This window comes from Eschscholzia californica, unplaced genomic scaffold (assembly GCF_041429995.1).
Source record: "Eschscholzia californica isolate CP2 unplaced genomic scaffold, dmEscCali1.0.p SCAF_2, whole genome shotgun sequence".
NCBI classification, from domain to species: Eukaryota; Viridiplantae; Streptophyta; class Magnoliopsida; order Ranunculales; family Papaveraceae; genus Eschscholzia; species Eschscholzia californica.
In genome coordinates, this window is record NW_028238309.1 from 15,310,940 (window position 1) to 15,334,379 (window position 23,440).

At 37.3% G+C, this 23,440-nt stretch overlaps 1 protein-coding gene across 1 annotated transcript; it reads left to right on the forward strand.

The window, feature by feature from the left end:
- The first annotated feature begins 17,325 nt into the window (after positions 1–17,325).
- LOC147556474 (uncharacterized) lies at positions 17,326–22,910 on the forward strand. Its single transcript, XM_086664383.1, has 4 exons — positions 17,326–17,774; positions 20,192–20,288; positions 21,426–21,485; positions 22,616–22,910. Exons 1-4 carry the CDS (start codon positions 17,443–17,445, stop codon positions 22,694–22,696), a joined length of 570 nt encoding a protein of 189 aa, XP_086520509.1. The 5' UTR covers positions 17,326–17,442; the 3' UTR covers positions 22,697–22,910.
- Positions 22,911–23,440: the final 530 nt, after the last annotated feature.

Sequence of the window (23,440 nt, forward strand, 5' to 3'; positions counted from 1 at the left end):
ATGCATTTCTCCACCCTCAGAATCAAGAACATCAAATGAAAATAATTTACCCGCCCCCTTTGCATGTAAGTAGGTTATAATTGTATTTTTTAACCACCCTAGCTTTAATTGTCCATTTTTTTAGGTACGAACTCAGAGCCTTAATAGGTATCTCTTTGACAACAACATTTCTCTTATAAATAATTAACTCATTGCTTTGGGTTGAACAAATTGACCTCTTCATTTTGCTACATAATATTTGATGCAGGTAATTATTATAAGAAACCAGGAAACATAAAGGTACGTCTAAAATCAACACTAATTTATCAAATATGGAAATGAGCATCCCACCGTGATAAATTACATACTAAAATTATCACTAAGTTATCAATAACTACCCATCATGACAAATTACCAACTAAAAAACCAAAATAGGTTATAAGAGTGTTGATTTTATACATCTAGAAGAAGCATCGAACTCGATTTGAGTTTGTCTCTTTTTTGTTAAGCTCTTATACTGGCAAGAAAAACTACATGATGTTCGTCTAAGAGATGGAGGACGATTCCTATACTAAAGTAAAGATGAACCTAGTATCGCTTTTATCTAATAATAAATAAAAATGATTCAGCATCTCAAAATTAATTAATAAATGAGATTCAGATATATTACTAACCTATAAGAAGATTACAATCCGATATATAAGTGATGTGAGTTCCCTTTAGCGCAACAAATAAGAACAAATGTTAAATCTGAAAAAGAAAAGAAATATACAATGAGAGAGAGGCCATTAGATCCATACTAAAACTACCCATTCATAAAAAATCAGATTTGCAATCAATTTATTGATTTCTTTCAAAGTAATTTATAACCAGTTTCATCTTAAACATACCTAATTTATTGATTTACACTGAACTAAGCTCTTTTGGATTCAACTCTTTTTTGTTAAGCTCTTATATTGAACAACGGGTGTATGTGTGATATGGAAGATGATTCATGTCAGTCAAATACAATAACTAAAAACAGTTAAAAAAAGTTTGAAACAACAATAGTTAAACTAATATCAACTTAGAACTAGAGCAAAAGTAAAAAAAAAATATAGACTTTGGTTATGTTAATTAGTCTATTTTATTACAAGAACAACTCTAATAGATGTTAACAAATATTTTTGCAACTTATTAATGTCTGAAATAGATGATAAGGTAAGTATATATGGTACCGCACCATGGGTGGGCAGCTAATCACTGCTATTGCTTGCTAAATTAAGGAAAATGGTTTTGTATATAGTATATATGGTAACTGGTTTGATAACTCGTTTTGTCATGATGTTTACAACTTATTAAATGAAATTTTGAAAACGTGATGGGTTTTGGATTGGTCTTCTACCAGAATAACTCGTGTCCGTGAGTATTCTGACCCCCTACCAGCTGTTAGTGTGCAGGTGCTTTGTCGTAGCCTCGAGGCGGAGTTGTATTCCAGCCGGTGATCTTGTTTGACGAGGCTAGAGGTGTTGCGTCGTTTTCTTTGGTTTTCGGTTTATTGGATTTCAATTATTTTAAAGTTATGTAGTTATTGCAGAACTGAACTCTAATATGTATATACGTAACAGTTAGAGTTGTTTATAAGTTGTATCGGTGTTTTATGAGGCGTTTGTATTTTATGGTTCGGGTTTCGACCCGAAACTGAGTTAAGTTTGTTTAGCTTTCGCTCAATAGTTTATGTTTTTGTGTATGCGAATGTATGGTTTGCATGACAGGTTTTACAGGTGCGACCGGTTCGATTTACAGAGGAGACTCTGTCGGATTTTTTGTCTCTTCTGTGAATTGCCGGGGCGTGGTCGTGTCTATTTTCGGAGACACGGGGCGTCACAGATCATTACATATTCAAAGCAAGTGTCTTCTGCCTTATCCTAGGTCTACGGTTCTTGCTGCAAGAGTCTTGATGTACTTTATCACCTTTACCGCCGGTTTCTGCTAATTTCAATTCTCCAATCTTCACTCTGCATTCATCTGCCTTCGAGTATCACTGAATCAAACATCTCAACATCTTGAAGATCTTCTAGATGTTCGTCATCATAAATTATTTCTAGTACATTCTCACATCCTTCCATGAAAAGAACATATAAATTTATGAGGGGATAATATACTTCAGTTGCATAGCTCACACAAATACTCCTTCCATTGAGTTCCTACAACAGTCGGTTAATGAGTATCCTGATACAATTTGTCAAGGACCATAGAGTAATATCTATAGTTCATATCCAGACCTGACCATCCATTGCAGCTACAGCTGAGCTCGCGCATTCGTCAGTTTCATAGTTCACAACTTCAAAGCCACTTGACGTTCCCGTGTCTCTGTCGGTGATGACCTATTCTGTATATAATATACTTCATTACTTCGGCCGGAAATCAACACTAAAAGAGACAATTAAAATTAACCCAGTCTGTTTTTCTCAAACGAAATTAATATAATCTGTCAAAAAGTACCGACAATATTTATAACTAACCTTCTTTAATTGTGTATATTATATGCTTTTTGACAGATTAGAATTGTCATCGCCCTAATGAAGACCTTATCGACCTTGCATCAAAATGTTTTGCATTAAAACGATCTATTATCGAAAAACATGAGAAAGTAGTCAAAACTAAAACATGTTACGACCGTTCTGATTGCTAAGAATGAAGAATTTGAAATCCAAAACTATCACACTACTTGTTGAAAGTGAAAAAATGGCTCCCGTTCATCCTACAGAAACTGCAATTTAAGTCTCTCACTCACCTGACGTACAAATCAATAGTGTGTGACTTGTCTGCACCATAATTGGTTATTCTCATGTCTCATCTAGAGAAGAGACTTGGTTTCTTATCCCAATATCGTTGAAGCGAAGAAACCGATATTATCTGCCACAAGAAAAGTACTATTGATTTCCACGAAATTTTACCCAGCTATGGGAACGCGAGTTTTTCCCTTATTTGCTCGTAACCTCTCCATGAACTCAGGGCTCGCCTTGAGTTTTTCCTTGACATAAGACACACGAGTTTCCTCCACATATTTATCTGCTTTCATGGCTGCCTCGATTAAGGAGTTTAAGTGCTACTGTGAGTCTACCCGACAAATTAAAATCGAGGAAACTATTATTGTGTTTCTTCTTCTCTATACATTTTGAAAGTAGACATAACTTAAATGGGCGAGTTCAGAAAGTGGAATCCACAATTTGGTCTTGCAAGCGTGAAATTCTGACTCCAATTTTATCCCAAATTAGCGTTGCTTGAATAAGAAAATGATTCTACTAACGATTATTACTAACATATGTTACTAAGGAATTGATAGTTTTTTCATTTTATACTGCAATAAGTCCATAACTCGTAATTTTCGAGCTTTCAAGGTATTTTGTAAAATAAAAACCTAAATAGATTTAACCTTCTTGAACTCGCCAACTGCAGAAATGTCTCTTTAAGCGACTGATCATAGGTACCCCATGATAGGCCTGAAAGAAAAAAATGCTTCTTTAAGCAACTTATCATCAGCAGAGTTTAATAGTTTCTTGTCAATTCATGGCGACCAATAGAATCGAGTAAGTTCGTAACTCCAATGGAGAGCTCTAAACATTTATCGACATACATCAAATAACATTGAGCATAAAAGCTGAAGGAGCATTAAATGCTTCTTTCTCCTAAGTTGTTCATTGGGTTGCTTGGAATCCAAAATCCGAGCTTCATTCTTTTATCAAAAAGTTCTGACAGTGGTTCTACAATCATCTTGTAATGCATATAAGCATTTATCGACATTACTATTCATACTTAATGAAAATACCCCCATTATTTAGTGGAGGCGGATTCGAACTCCATCCAATCGAAATAAGCAAAGTTCTTGCTCAGACCACACCATAACACAGCAGAACTCCTAAAAATGATTATTCTAATCATAGATGAAGATGCAAGAGACGAAAGATCGGTAATGTCGCCCATGGAAACATACCTATAAGCAAAGATCATATGCAAATAGTTTATATCTGTAAAGTGAAAATGAAATTGGGACAAACTTAACCTCAAAACATATTATACACACTCAAAAATAAGCATTTAACTGACATGACACTTGATTGAAAGTCAACCCCATATGAAATAACCCTAATATAAACAAACAACAATTTCTCTTTCGACTAATCAAGCATGATAAAAGATTGATCTAAATTACACAAACCGTAAATCATAATCCCTATACCTTAAACCCAACCTTGAGCAAGGAATAACTTGTTAGCAACACATAAACCCAACAGTACACAGTACCAACTTTTACAATAAAGTTAAAACTCAGCTTCCAAACACAACGAATACTATCTAAAACTACCCCAAGAAGAAACAACGAATACTATCTTAAAGGGAGATTTGTTGTTTGGACCCCCTTTCATATAATTGACTTGCTGTTTGGACTCTTTTTTTCCAGTGTTGCACTTTGGACTCCCTTTTTTGAAAAAAAATGTTAAATATAACAGTTCATATATAAATGGGTATGAAATTACCATTTTATCCTTTACTTAACCTAACTCAATCCAAGTGGTTAACCCACAAGTTAACTCGACCCAAGTAACCCACGGGCTGACCCTGTATATTCTAAACGAGCTTCTTCTTCTTCCATACGAAAGGGAGTTTTTTCCCTAAAATGGTATCTCCATCGGTTGGATTGCAGATGATTTCATCTGCAATTCTTTTCCCTAAAATCTTCTTCATTTATCACCACAAAAAACCCTAAATCAGGAACAATAGCAATGACCGACCTTCATTTCTTAAGCTTTTTACTCTCCCTTTCTAGTTTCTCTCTCTAGAAGTTGAGGAGACGAAAATATATAAAGGAGATAAACTTATGTTATTCAGGTAGTGATATTTACTGTAATCAACAACTTTCATCTTCTTCAACCCAAATCCATGAAGAAATCCCTAATCCCTTATGTGGGTGGTTAGGTGTTTGATTGGAAGACATTGAACCAGGAACTTGGAAATGGTGTAGGAGCATCTTCTTCTTCTTCTATTCTCATTTTGAAATAACTTAAATCTTGATGTTGAGGTGAGTTTGAAGAACTTCTGAAAATTGTATCTATTTTTTTTAATGGAAATTCAATTTCAACCTTGAAATGGGATTGTTTTAATGGTGCGGGATAAGCCTAATCTCAAACCTCCATGGCCTTTAGAATACTTCTTATTCATCTTAGCTTGATTTGCTCTTATTCATCCAGTGAATCCTACTCGTGGGTCGATACCAAATGTTTGGACTCAGCCATCATTGTGTTGAGTTAACAAAATAGGGGTCCAAAATGTTACATAAGGATAAAGTGAGAATTTTCTAAATTATAACTTTAAAGACAGAATATTCCCGGATGATTCCGTCAAAAGGGAGTCCAAAGTGCAACACTGGAACAAGGGAGTCCAAACAGCAAGTCAATTATATGAAAGGGGGTCCAAACAGCAAATCTCCCTATCTTAAACCCAGACATAAAGATTGATCTTCCAAAACTACCCAAGAAGAAACAACTCTATGACAATAAGTTAATCATATATGGCATAGAAAAATAACAAAATAAACACAAATTATGTAAAATGTGAGAAATTACTGAAATGGAAACACGAACAAGAATGAAAGTGAATGACCTAATGAACGTCATTGAGGGTGATATATCAAGACATAAGATAAAATATAGTTGTATAAAGGGTTGAATTCATTCATTATTTAAAGAACATACATATAAACGGGGTAGCGTAACAATGCAACCGATTGAAAACGACGAAAATCAAGGCATGAGTGTGTTTCTCACGACGCCTTTTAGATGCAGCAGGACCTGAAACTGCCGCCGAAAAGTAGATAAGTTTGCGGCTAATGGCATTGACACCCAGCAAAGTGAATTTTCGGTGGCATGGTGCGCAATAGACTCTCAGGTACGACATGTTAACTGAAGGAGTTGAAGGAGATGTCCTTCGACCAAGGTGACAATGCGAACAATTTGTCGGATAGGACAATTGATGTGGAAGATCATCAAGTCCGATTGATTTAGGGATCGTAGAGTTGTAGCTAGAGACCAACTACGATCGTCGAATTACGAAGTAATTCGCGGCTAACTTCGATCGGATCCTACAACGGGTTACACATAAGAGTGACAAATTGATCTAGGATATGACTAGTGGGAGTGAGATATAATCATGGGAGTGTCCCATAAACATATCTCATAGGCCTAAAAAGGAATTAGGCAAAGATAGTACAAAAAGGCCAAAAACAGGGTTTTTGGGCCTAGACCGGTTCGGGTACTTCTAAGACTCGGATTGGGCTGAATTTTGGAGGGTTAGTTGCTGATATAATAAACATTATATCTGCCAATTTTAGTGGTGTTTGGGCACCTCCTCCTTAGGGAATTGAGAAAATATCAATAGTTGTTATTTTTGACTATTTCCCTAAATCTTATTCTAAAGGGTGTTTTAGGAAACCTAAAAGGAGGTGGATTCTTATTAGGGTTCTATATAAACACTCTTAGGGCATAGAATAAGGTGTGGAATTTCTCTCTAAGCTTTCTTACTCTACCACATCAAGTAGAGAGGAGAAAGTGAGCTAATTCCCATTAACTATCTATCTAGTCAAGAAGAAAGGAGTTCTTCTTTTCAACCACCATTGGTGTGCTAGCTATACAACAAGGTGGGAGATCAAATTGTTTGCTCGTGTCCCAAGTAGAGGAGCTACACTTGAAGCTCTTGATCTTCTCATAAGCAATTGGAAAGGTTCGAGGGAAAACTAGCGAACAAGGTATTTATCTTTCTAGTTTTAATTAATGATTATCATAGGTTTATGCATGTGATCCTGGGAATACTAGTGTAGACATTAGATGTCTTAATTCCGCTATAAACACTAGTAGAAGGGTGTAAAACCCAACAGTGGCGTCAGAGCCTCTTGCAATTAGCCTATCTTATCTAAGTTTTGGACCAATTCCATGCTTTTCTAGATAGATTATTGTGTTTAAAAGTGTTTAAAACACAAAATTTTTGATTAATTTTGAATAAGATTCAAGTATTTGTCAAAAGATTTCAAAATTTGTTCTTGAAAAGAATTTCAAAACCTAAAATTTTGATCCAAATTGGTTTGATTAAAAGAGTTGTTTTAAGTTTTTTGGAAACTTGTGAAAAACAAAATTTGGAAATTTAGAATAGTTCTAAAAAGAATTTGAAATATTTTAGAAGTGTTTCAAATTTTGGAAAAAGCAATTTAAAATTGCAACAAAAAAAAAAAAAGGAAACTATTGAGTTTTTTAGAAACTCAATAGGTCCGGCCAGGAAGCTTCCTGGCCATCCCAGATTACTGTTGGATGCGTCTGAGGACGCGTCCAGCTGCTCCAGGTCGCGTCTTCCAGACGCGACCAGTAGCTTAACCAGGACGCGTCTTCCAGACGCGTCCAATAGCTACTACCAGACGCGTCTTGGAGACGCGTCTGGGGTCCTGGGTGTCTCGGACTAAGTCCGAGACACCTAGTGCTGGTCTGGTCCAGCACCAGATGCGTCTAGGACGCGTCTGGTGCTTGGACTAGCGTCCTGGCTCCGGCCAGGACGAGATCAGGCCTATTGGCCTCGGCTCGGACATGCCGGCCCAATGGGCCGTGCCATATCCGGACCTTGTCCAAGCCCTTTTGTGGGCTTGGGCCGGGACTTGTCTAGGACTTGTCCCGGGTCTTTTCAAGGCTTTTCGGACCACGAAAAGGGACCACTATTCGAGTGGAATTTTATCCAAATTTTCTTCCAATTCCAATCCAAATATTTCCGAAATTAACCCGGGCCATTCAAGGCCCAAACGGAATTTCTCTTTAAAATCAAATTTTAAAATCAAACCAAGACACACCATTAGTCTAATCTTTTGATGTAGACTTAAGGTGCGTACATGACATACGGATGTCGACAAAAGTATCTCCCGGATATACATGCATATATAATTGATAGCCTTGAAATATATTATATGATTGCATGTGATGTGAATGCGGAAACTAGTATGGCCATAGAATTTATTTCTTATTCTTGTTTTGAGCACGGATGGGTGCATGTTTTGTAATAATTTTAATTTCAAGTTTACACGATCTGCGAATCGTTTGAGTCTTGTAATTAGAGTTTAGGGTTTATGAGTCCATTGATGAAACTCAAGGAAGAAATTCAAAGGTGAGTGGGAGAAATCAATGGAGGTTCAAAGACGGAGATCTAGACGAACTAAAAAGGCGAAACAAGAAGCAAACCAAAGGAGATTAGATCTTCTAGGTTAGGGGCCATACTAGGATCCATATGTGCTTGATTTACTTTCTCGCGCGCATTTACTTACTTATTTACGCTTTATGTCGTGGATGTTAGTTAGGCTAATTAGTTCACTAAAACGAACGCCAGACTAGCGTAAAAGTCCCTAAAAGTAATTTTGAGTACAGTGCCTATCCAAATTAAGACACTCCTTGCGCCCTTGTTCGAGGAAGGTGGGTCGGCCTTCGCAGAGTACCTCCTCTACCCTGGGACATTGCGGGTAGGCCTATAGAAGAGGCCTACATGTCTAAATGGTTCTACTCAACGAGATCAGCAAGAGAGTCTTGGATACTCGAGGCAAAAGGATGGATTTTACACTAAACATGTAATCCATCAACCGAGAATCATATGGTATGATCAGTGAAAGTATTCACTCACCTAAATCAATAGGAATTAAGGGCAGGGCCCCAGTCCGCTTAATCCTTGAGAGATGGGATCTCGGAATCGCATTATTCATCTAGGGACACGTTTTATCTTGAATAATGTGGCAAAAACTTAGGACTTTTTGCAAAAATTATCGAATGTAATACTTAGCAAAATCCTTTTTTCTGTTTCATGTAGTTTTACTATGGCAAAAATCAATCTTTTCAACCTATGTTCAATCCTTGATGAGGACAAATTGAACATGGATAACTTCCTTGATTGGGAAAAGAGATTGAGAAGTGTTCTCAAATCTACAAACAAAGAAAGCGTACTGGATACCCCTATTCCAAGAATAACTGCGAACTCAAAGATTGAGGAACAAAAGCAGGCCAAAAGTATCCGGATGAAATCAATTTCAGTAACTTGCCTTATGTTGGCAACCATGGAGCCTAATCTTCAAAAGAGATTCAGGAAAATGGATGCGCACACAATCATCCGTCGATTAAGGAACATGTCCCGAAACAAATCACGGTTGAGGAAGTACGGAACTTCTAAGGCAATCCGGAGAGGCATTGGAATGTCTGAATCAAAGAAAGAACTTCAACTGATTCAGAAGAACAAAAGGAAAAAGGAAGGAACTCACAATTCCGACCAAGGTATCTATGTTATCGAAGTTAACTTAGCAAATACATTTGATTCTCAATCCTGGGTATTCGATACCGGATGTGGTGCTCATATCATTTATGATGTGCAGGGCCTTAAGGGAATCAAGTATTTATCTGGAAGGGAGCTTGTCCTACGAGTAGCAAATAGAGCAACGGTTGCTGCGAAAGCTGTAGGAACTTTCAGTCTACCTTTGGAAACTGGTCTAGTTTTAGAACTTCATAATTGCTATTATGTACCCTCTATTTCTAGAAACATTATCTCAGTCTCAGAATTAGACAAAGAGGGATATCACCTATTAATAAAAAACCAGCGTTGTTCTTTATACAAAGGTGAAATGTTTTATACCAGTGCTAAGCTATACAACGGTCTCTATATTACGAATATTGAGAACGAAGTCTTCAACATAGAAACCAATAGGCTACGGTCAGATGATTCAAATCCAAGTTACCTTTGGCATTGTCGTTTGGGTCACATTAACATGACACGCATGAAGAAGCTCCATGAACATGGACTTCTAGGTTCGTATAATTTAGAATCATATGACACATGCGAATCATGTTTAATGGGTAAAATGACGAGGTCTTCTTTTAAAGGAAAAGGAGACCGAGCCAAAGAACCCTTGGAACTCATACATACGGATGTATGCGGACCAATGAGTACTCCGGCGAGAGGTAACTATGGCTACTTCATCACGTTCACGGATGACTTCACTCGTTATGGTTACATATACTTGATGAGGCATAAGTCCGAATCGTTTGACATGTTCAAATAATTTCAGAACGAAGTAGAGAATCAACTTGGCAAGAAAATAAAAGCCATTCGATCCGATCGAGGTGGTGAATATTTGAGTCAAGAATTTGACGATCATCTTAGGAGTTGTGGTATAGTATCTCAACTCACTCCACCAGGAACACCCCAGATGAATGGTGTTTCTAAAAGGAGAAATCGCACCTTGTTAGACATGGTTCGATCTATGATGAGCTTAGCAAATCTTCCAAACACGTTCTGGGGGTATGCTCTAGAAACGGCTGCTTTCACACTTAACCGAGCTCCGTCAAAAGCTGTAGAAAAGACGCCATATGAGTTATGGTTTGGAAAGATTCCAAAGCTGTCTTTTCTCAAAGTCTGGGGATGCGAAGTTTATGTAAAACGCTTACAAGGAGACAAACTCGCACCTAAATCAGACAAATGTCTCTTTGTGGGCTATCCAAAAGAGACAAGGGGTTACTACTTCTACCACGAATCTGAGAACAAAGTGTTTGTTGCTCGAGATGGTGTCTTCCTTGAAAAGGAATTCCTTTCCAAACAGACAAGTGGGAGAAATGTAGATATCGATGAAATTCGATATGAGCAACAAATAAACACAGATATAGAAATATCAAGAGGTTTAGCGGCTCCTATCTATACACAAAGTATGGAAGAGGAAAATGAGGTCGAGAGAGTACCTCCCGCTTAAGTCGAATCAAATTCGCAGGAGACATCTCAACTAGTTGAGAACACTCCAAAAGTTGCTCAGGCCCCTCGTAGATGTCAAAGGCTCCAGGAATTATCTCAGAAAACAGATATCCTACTGTTAGAAGATAATGAGCCGAGTACCTACAACCAAGCTATGACGAGCCCCGACTCCGAAAAATGGCTAAAAGCCATGAGATCGGAAATGGATTCCATGTCAGAAAATCAAGTATGGAACTTGATCGATTTGCCCGATGGAGCAAAACCAATCGGATGGAAATGGGTTTTCAAAGTAAAAACTGACAAGGATGGAAACGTTAGCGTTTTCAAAGCTAGACTCGTGGCAAAAGGATACAAACAGATTCATGGCATAGACTATGATGAAACCTTTTCACCTGTCGCAATGCTTAAATCCATTCGGATCATTCTAGCAATTGCAGCTCATTATGATTATGAGATTTGGCAAATGGATGTCAAAACCGCCTTCCTGAACGGACACTTGGAAGAGGATGTGTACATGACACAACCCGAAGGTTTTGTAGATTCCAAAAATGCTGGAAAAGTTTGCAAGCTTAAGAAATCCATTTATGGACTCAAGCAAGCAAGCCGGAGTTGGAATCTTCGATTCGACGAGAAAATCAAAGAATTTGGATTTCTCAAGAATGCAGAAGAATCTTGTGTTTACAAGAAGGTTAGTGGGAGCGACCTAGTTTTCTTAGTCCTTTATGTCGATGACATATTAATCATAGGAAACAATATTCCGATGTTGGAATCAGTTAAAGACTGGCTTCGGAAATGCTTCTCTATGAAGGACTTAGGGGAAGCAGAATACATATTGGGAATCAAGATCTATAGAGATAGATCAAGGAGGATGATCGGACTAAGTCAAGAAACTTATATAGATAAGATTCTTCAACGGTTCGAGATGACAAACTCCAAAAGAGGATTCCTTCCCATGTCACATGGTATGGTGCTTAGCAAAGATCAGTGTCCTAAGAGTCCTGATGAGCTAGCACACATGATGAAAGTACCCTATGCTTCGGCAATAGGATCAATCATGTACGCCATGATCTGCACTCGCCCAGACGTCTCATATGCTTTGAGCATGTGTAGCCGTTACCAATCAAATCCAGGCCAAGCGCACTGGCACGCCGCCAAGAATATCCTAAAGTACCTGAAAAGGACTAAGGATCATTTCCTGGTATATGGCGGGGAAGATACACTAAAAGTTGTAGGCCATGTGGATGCAAGCTTTCAAACGGATAGAGACGACTTCAAATCACAATCTGGGTTCGTCTACTGTCTGAATGGAGGAGTGGTATGTTGGAAAAGTTCCAAGCAGAGCACAGTTGCAGACTCTACCACTGAAGCAGAATACCTAGCGGCCTCGAAAGCTGCAAAGGAAGGAGTCTGGATCAAGAAGTTCATGATAGAACTTGGTGTCGTACCTGGCATGGAAGAGGGCGTAACTCTCTATTGTGACAACAACGGAGCTATAGCTCAAGCCAAGGAACCAAGAGCACACCAAAAATCCAAACATATCCAAAGGAAGTACCACTTGATTAGAGAAATCATAGAGAGAAAAGATGTGGTAATTTGCCAGGTTCATACGGATGATAACGTTGCAGATCCGTTAACCAAACCGTTACCTCAGCCCAAACATGATTCACACATAAGGGACATTGGTATAAAGCGCATTGGGGAATGGCAACAAATGTAATTTGGATTCATAATAGAGTTTATGTGCCTAATTACTTACATTCGATAAATAAAATAAAAGAAATTTTATTTTGTCCTTAAAATTTGGTTTGGTATTTTAAGAGACAGTCCACACGATAAAGAAAACGCTCCGAGTAGGCTTGTCAGATACGTGATCTGATGAATGAAACCCTACTAAGTGAACTTGGAGTGATTCATTATCAATTCCCTAGTCCAGGTCATTGCATGGACAACAATGAGTCACGAAGACTAGTACGAGAGTCGATGGGATAGCGCAGTTTCATGGGCTATAGAAATAGTGTATTCGATTCGACTACGTGAGTGCATAATAGGGATTATACACTGGAATAACCCTCAACGTGAGAAGTTCATCCAAAAAATGATGAAATCGTCAAACTTCTCACAAAGACAAGATTGAAGAGATTCCTCAAAACATGAGTGCTCAGCTCATCTTATGTAAGGAATGTCTGACTTTGGTTCCGTTAAATGCCGCGCCGTAAAAGGAGGTTATAAAGGCGGATACTGGGAAGGACAGGATAGACATGAAGTTGAGTGGGAGCGCAAGAATGGATTATGTCCTCCTAACCATGTTAGGGTACAGTGTCCTCGGGCCACTTGACGAGCAACAACTGAAAATGCATGGCCGTGCTCAAATGGATTAAAAGTTAATCATTTGTTTTGACAGTTGTACTCGAGATCAAGAAAGTCTGAATGACGTGACGTATCAGATGGGATACTAAGTGACATGGGAATCGAGCATTGTACTTGTTCTAAGTCCAAGTGGGAGTCTGAAGGAGTTGAAGGAGATGTCCTTCGACCAAGGTGACAATGCGAACAATTTGTCGGATAGGACAATTGATGTGGAAGATCATCAAGTCCGATTGATTTAGGGATCGTAGAGTTGTAGCTAGAGACCAACTACGATCGTCGAATTACGAAGTAATTCGCGGCTAACTTCGATCGGATCCTACAACGGGTTACACATAAGAGTGACAAATTGATCTAGGATATGACTAGTGGGAGTGAGATATAATCATGGGAGTGTCCCATTAACATATCTCATAGGCCTAAAAAGGAATTAGGCAAAGGTAGTACAAAAAGGCCAAAAATAGGGTTTTTGGGCCTAGACCGGTTCGGGTACTTCTAGGACTCGGATTGGGCTGAATTTTGGAGGGTTAGTTGCTGATATAATAAACATTATATCTGCAAATTTTCGTGGTGTTTGGGCACCTCCTCCTTAGGGAATTGAGAAAATATCAATAGTTGCTATTTTCGACTATTTCCCTAAATCTTATTCTAAAGGGTGTTTTAGGAAACCTAAAAGGAGGTGGATTCTTATTAGGGTTCTATATAAACACTCTTAGGGCAGAGAATAAGGTGTGGAATTTCTCTCTAAGCTTTCTTACTCTACCACATCAAGTAGAGAGGAGAAAGTGAGCTAATTCCCATTAACTATCTATCTAGTCAAGAAGAAAGGAGTTCTTCTTTTCAACCACCATTGGTGTGCTAGCTATACAACAAGGTGGGAGATCAAATTGTTTGCTCGTGTCCCAAGTAGAGGAGCTACACTTGAAGCTCTTGATCTTCTCATAAGCAATTGGAAAGGTTCGAGGGAAAACTAGCGAACAAGGTATTTATCTTTCTAGTTTTAATTAATGATTATCATAGGTTTATGCATGTGATCCTGGGAATACTAGTGTAGACATTAGATGTCTTAATTCCGCTATAAACACTAGTAGAAGGGTGTAAAACCCAACATTAACACCTTTCACGCTTTCGGTGTTGGGACAATGTCTACGGCAACGGGGGCAGTCAGGTCGTCTGTAAACAGGTATATTTGGTACAAGTGCATCACATGATCATGGTAAAGGTGGACGGGTGGCAGATTGCGAGGATGATGTTGATGAAGAAGGGGAAGGTGGATTGTTAACAAATAGGGACAACAAACGAATTAAAACTTGAACTTCAAATTATGAAACATGATATGAAATGAAAACTATGACATGAAATTGACAAAGACAAAGACATATCCTACCTGACAATTAACCCCCAAAGATTGAAGTTGTAGAGAGGTGGACAATCTTTTTTTCTGAACAATCTTAATAGAGAGGCAGACCGAAATTTATTCGGTAAGAATATCTTATCCTATATCTTACCTTGAGAAGTTTGATTCTTTGTTGAAGATTAGGGAGAACCATGAAGATTTTTTTTTCTGATGATCTGGTTGCTGAAGATTATGGATAACCATGAAGATTTCTTTTTTTTTTTGAAGATCTAGGTCAGTGATTGCTGAAGATTAGGGAGATGATTTGTGCCATGATCTGGGTGTGTAATTTCTGCCATGAAGATTTGGGGAAGAACGAAGAGCTAAGAGTCTGAAATCCAACCATGATTTTGTAACATCCCAAGAGGCTGAAATTCTTCTGCCATGATTCACCATCATTAACTTATAATAAGCATGGGCTGAACTAGGGGTGGCAAGAGAGGGCAATGGCCCGTCTGGAATTGGGATAAGTAAAGAGTAGTGACAAAAAAGTAGATTGATCTCAGTTGTGCCTTGTTGGTTGGTATCTTAATTCCCATGTCAAAGACCCAGACTTGAACCTCCTTCACTACACCTTCCTTTTGATTTTTGACTAATTATTATTTTTGGCCGTAATTCCTCTATTGGATCCTACCTTTGCCCTCCCTAGCGCTAATTTCTGGTTCCGCCCCTGCTTATAAGGAATTATTTTTACTATCAATCTAGGCAAGCAACAAGATATTTATTTATTTATTTTTTTTTTTGTTGAAGAGTAATATATTAAGATAAAGAGTCTATTACAACATACAAAGTAGAAAAACAAAATTACAATAAGTAAAGTAGAAATACAAAATAGTAGAACTGAAGAAATTCATAAGATAACGTCGATTTTTCGAGCATTCTTCATTCTGTAGCTTGCAATTCTGGCGGCTCCTCTTGGGAATGATGTGCAATTTGATCTTAAAAGTCCTTCTGGTTGGTTGAGAGATGAAACTTCTATCTAACTTCCTGTAACATTGAAGATGGATTGAACATACATCCACAGTTTCAAGAAGAAACGAGGATGTCTGCAAGATGGAACCATTAGATGGTTCCGAGTTATCCCGCCAGTATTCTCCATATAAAGAGACCATATCCACTCGAGTTCTACATTGTAAAAACAAGTTAGATACCTGGAAAATGGGATTGCCGACATAGCCCGAGTATAAATACCCAGCTAATCCGACAAACGATCGCAAATGAATTGCGACAAGGGGTGGAAGTGAAAATGTTACGGAACTTTGATAAAGAGTTAAGTCTATTATATAACCAGATACAAAGGTAATCATCAAAAAGTGAGCAGGAAGATAAGAAACAAAAACAACATGGCAGAGGTGGAGATTGATGTTCGAAATATTGTGTCGTCCATGATCGAAGGGAAAGTTGAGATGAATGCTTTTTATTTCTGGTTTGGTTGAGAGACAGAAGTGCCCAGCAATTGTACGAATAATGTTCCTAAACTGCATAGGGTTAAAGATGGGTGAAACTAGGATGGATAGCCGTTCAACTTGATCGTCAGTATGTCGACTACAAGTTAACACTATGTAACTAGCAAAAATGCTAAGATTGAGGTAGGCGTAAAGGTTCAACATGACTTGAAGACAGATGGAATCGAAATTCAGAAACTAGATTTTTTCTCCATCTCTATTGTTCTCAAGAGATGGTGTAAAATAGAGATGTAAAGGTTGGAAGGGGTCTCCCCTTAGAGATTGATTTAAGTTCTATAAACAAGAAGTGATAGAAGAACTAAAGAGATTCAACAATATGATGCCCAAAAGAAACTATGAAACCAGGCTAATATCAAGCTTCTAAAATGCCCCTAAACTATAAATTCTAAGGTACCACCAAGGATTAGTAATAAAAGCCCAAATCTGGAAAACTAAAGCAAAGCTTTCATTTATCTAAACCAAAAGCCAGCAAGAGCAAATCAAAACCAGACTAAGGGATTTCTACTTCTAGAGAAACAAACATGCAAGAGATTTAAACTTCAAATCAGAAAATAGGGTAAAGGGAGTTTCTTCCCTGGATTGGAAGGGTTTGTTGTTTCTTCCCTGGATTGGAAGAGGCGTTGCTAGCAGTGTCTTCTTCGCTGGCTTTCTTGATCGATCAGGGTTGTGTCTCAAAGAGCATGTCTTTACTGATTCGTCTCGATTAGTGATTGAGAACTAAGGTGTTGAAACCCGATCTGATCACCTTAGGTTAGTGTTTTCTAGATAACACTAATTGATGATTCTAAAGATTCCGATCTGGATAGATGATCTACTAGGTTGTTCTAGAGATCACTTAGTCGGTTAGGGTTTGAGAGGAAAAAAGAGAGAGAGGAAAAAATTTTGGGAAAGTGGGTGACGTCACCTACAAGCAACAAGATATAACACTTTTTTTTTTAATGGTAAAAACTTAAAATGAGTATAATCTATTTTAGATATTGAGATTTGGTTGTGAAAAATATAAAGAATTTATAATTTATACCATAAACTTAGTCAACACTGGGAGACCAATTGTGGATACCTATTAAACTTCCAAATCAACTTCAGTCTTATCATTTGACAAGAGTGCCCAAACACATCAATATCTAGCATATTGTAAATGTAAAGGTAGGTTCTAACACTTACATTATACATCTCTCAATATCGTACGTCAAAGATTTTCATTGTAGAAAATCCAACGGTCAGTGATGAGGGTAAGAATCACCTACTTTTGTAAGTGAGTGTATAAAAAATAACGTCATCTTTCCGGTAAGAGTAAAAAGAGCGGGAAAAAAATCGAGTGACGGAGGAACTGAAAGGTTTTATTCATTTCAGGACATAAATTCTGAACTCACCAAAACCAAAACCAGAGAAGAAGAAGTAGTGAGAGAGAGAGAGAGAGAGAGAGAGAGAGAAAGAGGTTTATCAATGGCGCCGAGGAAATCGAAACGAGATGACTCAGTTGACACGCCAAAGGTTGATGCAGTAACGAATCAGACAGTGACTCGCCGAGTCACAAGAAGCTCTTCATTGGCTGCTTCAACTGGAGCAGTAGCAGCTCCGGCGGTCTCTGTGCCGGTAAAACAACCAGCAAAGAAGAAAGCTAAAAAGTCATCAAAGAAAGAAGAAGTTAAAGAAGAAGAAGAAGAAGAGGTTAAAGTTGAAGATAAGCCAGAAGAGGATGAAGCTAACGAGCCGGAAGAATCAAAAGATACTGAGAAAGACGATAACTTCACCAAGACTATCATTATTGAACACTGGTAAACTAGTTTCTTTCACTACCTTTGTATTCTCTGGTTTCGCCCTAGCATTGTTCTGGTTTTCTTCTATATGCTTCATTTGTCTCCGTAATTTTAGGTTTTTTGTTGTGTGGATTTGGATTAGGGTTAGTTACGGATGTATTCTTACTCATACGGTCCATTCACTGTCTTTACCAGTGAATACTATTACCGTACTAAAGGTTAAGGGTTCTTTTTGGTAAATAACTTAGGGTTAAGGACTAAATAGAGTTTTACATGCCCTATTGTGAAGGCATTATGTTATTTTCACTTTCTTACATGTTCTTTACTTAAAAAACCCTAATTAGCTTTTCAGGGTTTATTTGTTTCCCTCCAACCTTTATGATACCTATGATATGCATTTCGTAACGAAAACTGTTTGATCTCCTTCATTTTGTTTGATCATTCATGATGATTTTGGATTGTAGGGGACTGCTAACTTGGTCCCTTTTTAGGTTTTGGATCTTGTGTTTCAGGTTCATTTACCTTTTTCAACAAACATTCTATAGTATTTTTGGGATATTTTTCTTTTTGGTTTCATTTGAGTTAATCTATAGAATCATGCTACAAGACCTAGGTGTGTGGTGAGATTGGTTAAGTAGCTCCACGAGGTGTTCCCCATCCATGTTTGTTGCATTAGTTATGCTGAGACGAATGTGGCAGCACGAAAACTACATAAAAGCAGTGCAAAGATCGATGGGGACAAAAACGTTTTGTTTTTGATATGTTGTATTTGGGTAAAATATGTTCCACGAGAGGCAGAAGGGTAAAATATTTCTAATTTTTGTAGAAAGGGTCACAACTAACCAATTACTGTGACCGTATAAAAATTTTGTAATTCTTGACGAAAATGGTTATAACTTCTATTATGTTAACACAAAATTTTCATTGTCACTTGTTATGACTATCATCTTTACTGTCTCACCTCCATCACTACTCTGTTGTATTACATGGCTTTCGATGAATACACCATTGATGATCACTTGAACACTTCAGATAAGGTTCCCCCATCCATGAATTTTGGGGTTTTTTGCTATATGTTTCGATGAGTGATTTAGGATATTTTTCACTGAAATCAAATATTTAACAACCACTTTTTCTAATCATGTGGTGCACAACATATGTTTCACACTTTCCCCATTGTGCACCATTGCAGAGTAAGACATTTGGGATAGTAAGACATAATGCTTCTTTGAATATTGGGAAACTGCTGGAGCTTTCTTGATGTACTCTGAAACAATATACAGTATCTACTACCTAAAAGGATAAAACCAAGGTGTCTGTTAGATTAAAGCAAATTTGGAAATGTATTACACGTAATAGTCACTTCTCGATTTTGTAGACGTGCGTTTGGTAATGGACTTTGATCTGGCTATGTAAAGCACGATATTCTAATCATTTCTGCTAGAAACAAATATTAGGTCAAAAAGTGAATTAGTTATTCAGCTTGTTACGCATGGACTGTGTGACTGTTTTTTATGACGAGATTCGTTGTTTCTTGCTTCCTACATCACTCTTTTTCATTTCTTTTTTAAATTGATATGTACAGGGACATGGTCATTTCTTGCTTCTTGCATCACTCTATTATGCATGAACTTTGATCTTGTGGCTATAAATAATCTTAAGGGTCGAATCTCTTGATAGGTATTCTGGAAATCAAGTTTTATGAGTTTAGTAGGATTTGAGTTTTAAGAGACCTGTCAATAGAAGGACCTCCGAGTACAAGTTTACTCTTTAACTTTGATCAAATATCTTTTGTCTTCCTAACCTTGAGAGTTAAAAAGAGAACTACAGTGAGAAAAGTTTTCGTTTCCAATTAACAAGGTCGTTTATGGGGTGTAAATAACACACTTAGCTTAGCTGAACCTGTTACTTATAGCTCCTTGCTTTAGTTTGGGTACCCTGGATGTTCTTGTGAGTCTAGTTACATAAGAGTTGTTTGTGGGCTGAATAGTTGGCTATGTCATTTATGGGAATGCGATGGAAACCCTATTTCAATCTAATTATATGCGATAGCAAACTGAATTGCAAATTTCCTATTTCTAGAAATTTATTTTCCAAGAAATTATTTCGATATAGGATATAAGCTAAGGTTTATTCAGCAAGTAAGCTATTACTACTTGTTAAAATTTCTGAAATGAGTTGTGCTTTAATAGCACTTTTTTGGTTGGCAGTCGACAAGATTTATGATATGGATTGTTGAACTGGCATTAATTAGTAGTTCAGTTTATGTTATTTCCTCCAAGCTTTCTAGTTCAATTTTGTAGTTTCCTGGAATTACTAGCTACTGTTTGATCGTCCACTTTCATTTACTACTTTTTTGTTTACCATGCTTTCACAATACAATGTTTTTTCTTTCTCATGGTACTTATATTTTCTGAATGGTGCACTCGCTCCAGCAAACAGTGTAGGTGCTTCAAGAAGAGTGCTGATGAGGTGAAGACTGGCTTGGAGGCAGGTGTATCTGGAGTCAAAGTTGTAATCAACCCAGAAAAGGTAAGCTAGGTTAGATGATCATTGCACTTCACATTTTGTGTATTGATCAATATAGATGTTAGTTACTCCACAAAGACAGTAAGGGAAATCAAAATCAAGAGAAGTTTGATATTATGGGTATTTGTTTCATGCACTTAGAACCCATGTTCTGGCTTTGATTTGAACATATTTCCTACTTTGATGCTGGTCTAGTCACAACCAACCTCAGGCTCAAAGCTTGTTATGTAGGAGTGCTCATTTACTTTTTTCAAATGAAAGGCAAAAATTTAAGATGTCCGTATTACTTTACTAAGTAAATAGAATTTCCACCAAAATCCAATACATTTTTGGTCTATACTAAATCCTATGTAACACACATGGTGCAAAGTGCAATAAATATTAATAGTAACACAAGCTATTAAAGTGTAATTATGATCCCAATTGTCATTCTAGTATCTCAATTCATTTATTGGTAAATCTGAGGAACAAGTGTTTGATTAGTTTGGACGTTAGTGATGGCATAAGATTCAACAATGACATGCTTAAAAGCAGTGGATGATGTACTAACGATCATGGTGATCTTATTAGTCCTGCGAAATACTCTTGAGAATCTTTCTTTGCCGGAAGTATATAAAAATTCTTCATCAGTGAAAATTGTTTTCAGTATACTGGTATGAAACCAAAAGGAAAGTGAAAAAAGTATTTCACTATTATTTCCTATAAGAGAATTTATCTTTCTTTCATCATATGTCAAACTCTACTACATAGATGACTTCTAGCCCTTACACGTTGGTGAAGACCTTCACTTAATAGGCTAATAACTTCCTACCTCAAATAGAAATAGTAATCTTAGTACTGAAGACATGGCTATCCGGTAAAATAGATATTCATTAACAGGTAAGGTATGTGTGGGTAACGTGGTTCCCTTTTTCAGAAATCTATTAAATATTCAACCTCTACATTAGTTTTATATATACATGCCTCTATTGGTTAGTTATTTTTATCCCATGAAGCCCTTGCTGAGTGTGGGCGCTAATTATGTGATATGCTCTGAGCTTTGTCACTGTTTATGTACTGATTCGAATCGAAGCATGGTTTTTCTCTTACTCTGCAATTCACCCACCCATTTGAAATTTGGTGATTTTTATTATGTTTCAGCCAAGAAGGGGATGCTTTGAGGTCCGCGAGGAAGGTGGAGAGGCCTTCATCACTCTTCTGGTATACTTTCCTCGAGCATTTTGTATTATCTATGAAGAAAAAGTTGCATCATTTCTATTAACTGCTATATGTACTTTAGTAATACGCATCTTCTCATTTGTCACACTTGAGAGTAATGCGTTATTTAAATAATAAGATGCTGAATGGGGAATATTCTTCGAGTTATAAAATACGCAAGTTGCATACCCATGTTTTTATTGAGATGCATGATTAATGAGCTAAAACCGCAAGGTAGTGCGATATAGCATAATGAAGTTCCAAAAAATGTTGGACAGAAAGGGCATTGTCAAAACGATAGTAATCCGTACGTTGGACACACTATGTATGCATAGACTATTTCTCCTTAGTCACAAACTAACTGATTCCTAGCATTAGCCCTTGATGCTAAAAAGGGCCTCTGAAAGATGTCTATCAAATAGTATAAGGCAAATATTAAGGGTTGTAGTACAGAAAACGGTTGCTAATCAATTTAGCATTGCTAGTGTCTTTGTTTCGATTTAGGGATTTTAGATGCTATCTAGCACCTTTTATGATCAGCAGATGAGCATTATTTTCTCAATTAGTGAATCATCCATCAAGACGCTCTATTCAACTTTCTAGTCAAGTTAGGGTAGATGCTATTCTCCCACAGCTTGATTCCATCCGCAGTTTGAGTTTTACAAATATGCTGAAGTCACACCTCTCTGAAAATTCACTTCATTAGCTTTAATTATAGTAGTTGGTTCCGGTCCCAACCCTTTCTCCCGTAATTCAGTCGTTTTTAGCTTCTTCCACAGACTATTTCTTGTCTTGCCAAATCTTCTGGGTCTGTTACCATCAGAGACTTGTTTATAGTCTTGATCCTAGCCTCCTTTGTTCTTGGGGTACAAAATTTTGGTTGTCCTGCCAGACTTCCACTTTCAATTACTCACACCCAATAGAGCCTTGTTAATGGTCTTGATCCTGAATATCCGCAACCATTTCTTGGTTTTATTCTAATTATTTAGAACTTTGAAGTGTTTTGTTTTTCAATTTTTTCTTGGTAATTTAGTTATGTTTTTTCTGCAAAATTTTGTGATGTTCTTACAACTCTATCCTGGAACTTGTTTTCGGAAATAGCATAACCCCTAACTCTTTGATCTCAATTGCAGGACCTGAAGCGCCCCTTCAAGAAGTTGAAGGATCTTGATATGGATGAGGTGATTTCGGACATTGTTGGCAAGATTAAATAACCTAATTGCACCAAATATATCGAGCCAGTTGATGTTTACTTTTGGGAGGATGCAGTTGCAACTGCTGAATATATGATTTAGAGGGCTTCACATTTTGTTTCCGTTTTTTTGGTAGAAGCCTTTATTCAACTCACGTCCCTATTATTGGCATTTGGTACTTCAACTTTTAAAATTGAATATTAAACACTAAATGAAGGTAAATTTTCATTATTCATGTTAAGCTCTTGCATTTTTCAGCACTTTAGTGCTATTTTTCCTTTTTGCGATAGTTACTAGTTCTTGAAAGTGTCTTGAATATTTGATATCTAACCCGGTTTGTGACCTATTAATCCTCTTTCAAAAATTTTGTACCCGTTTAGTAGGGTGACCTCTAGTTGTCTGTGAGACAGAGCTTTGATAAAGGCAGTTATCAATATCAAGAGTGTCCATGTAAATTTTGGGATTAAAAGAGAGGGTCAACGATGCAGTGGGATTAGGACTTTCTATGGCTATATAAATAGAAATCCTAGAGATATCTAATTCATTCTCTCACGAATCCTTTGTGTAACTTGTTATCTTTATTATAGTGGACATTGTCGTGCCGTTGTTTATGTTAGAGTAGGTTTCACTCACCAAACCACGTAAATCTCTTTGGCATTCCCTTAACGTGATTCTTGGGAATTAGATTATTTTAGTTTGGTGCTTGATTTGACCAGGAATAAAAATTTCATTCCTGATAGATTCCTAATTTGAAGCGCCGCGGTC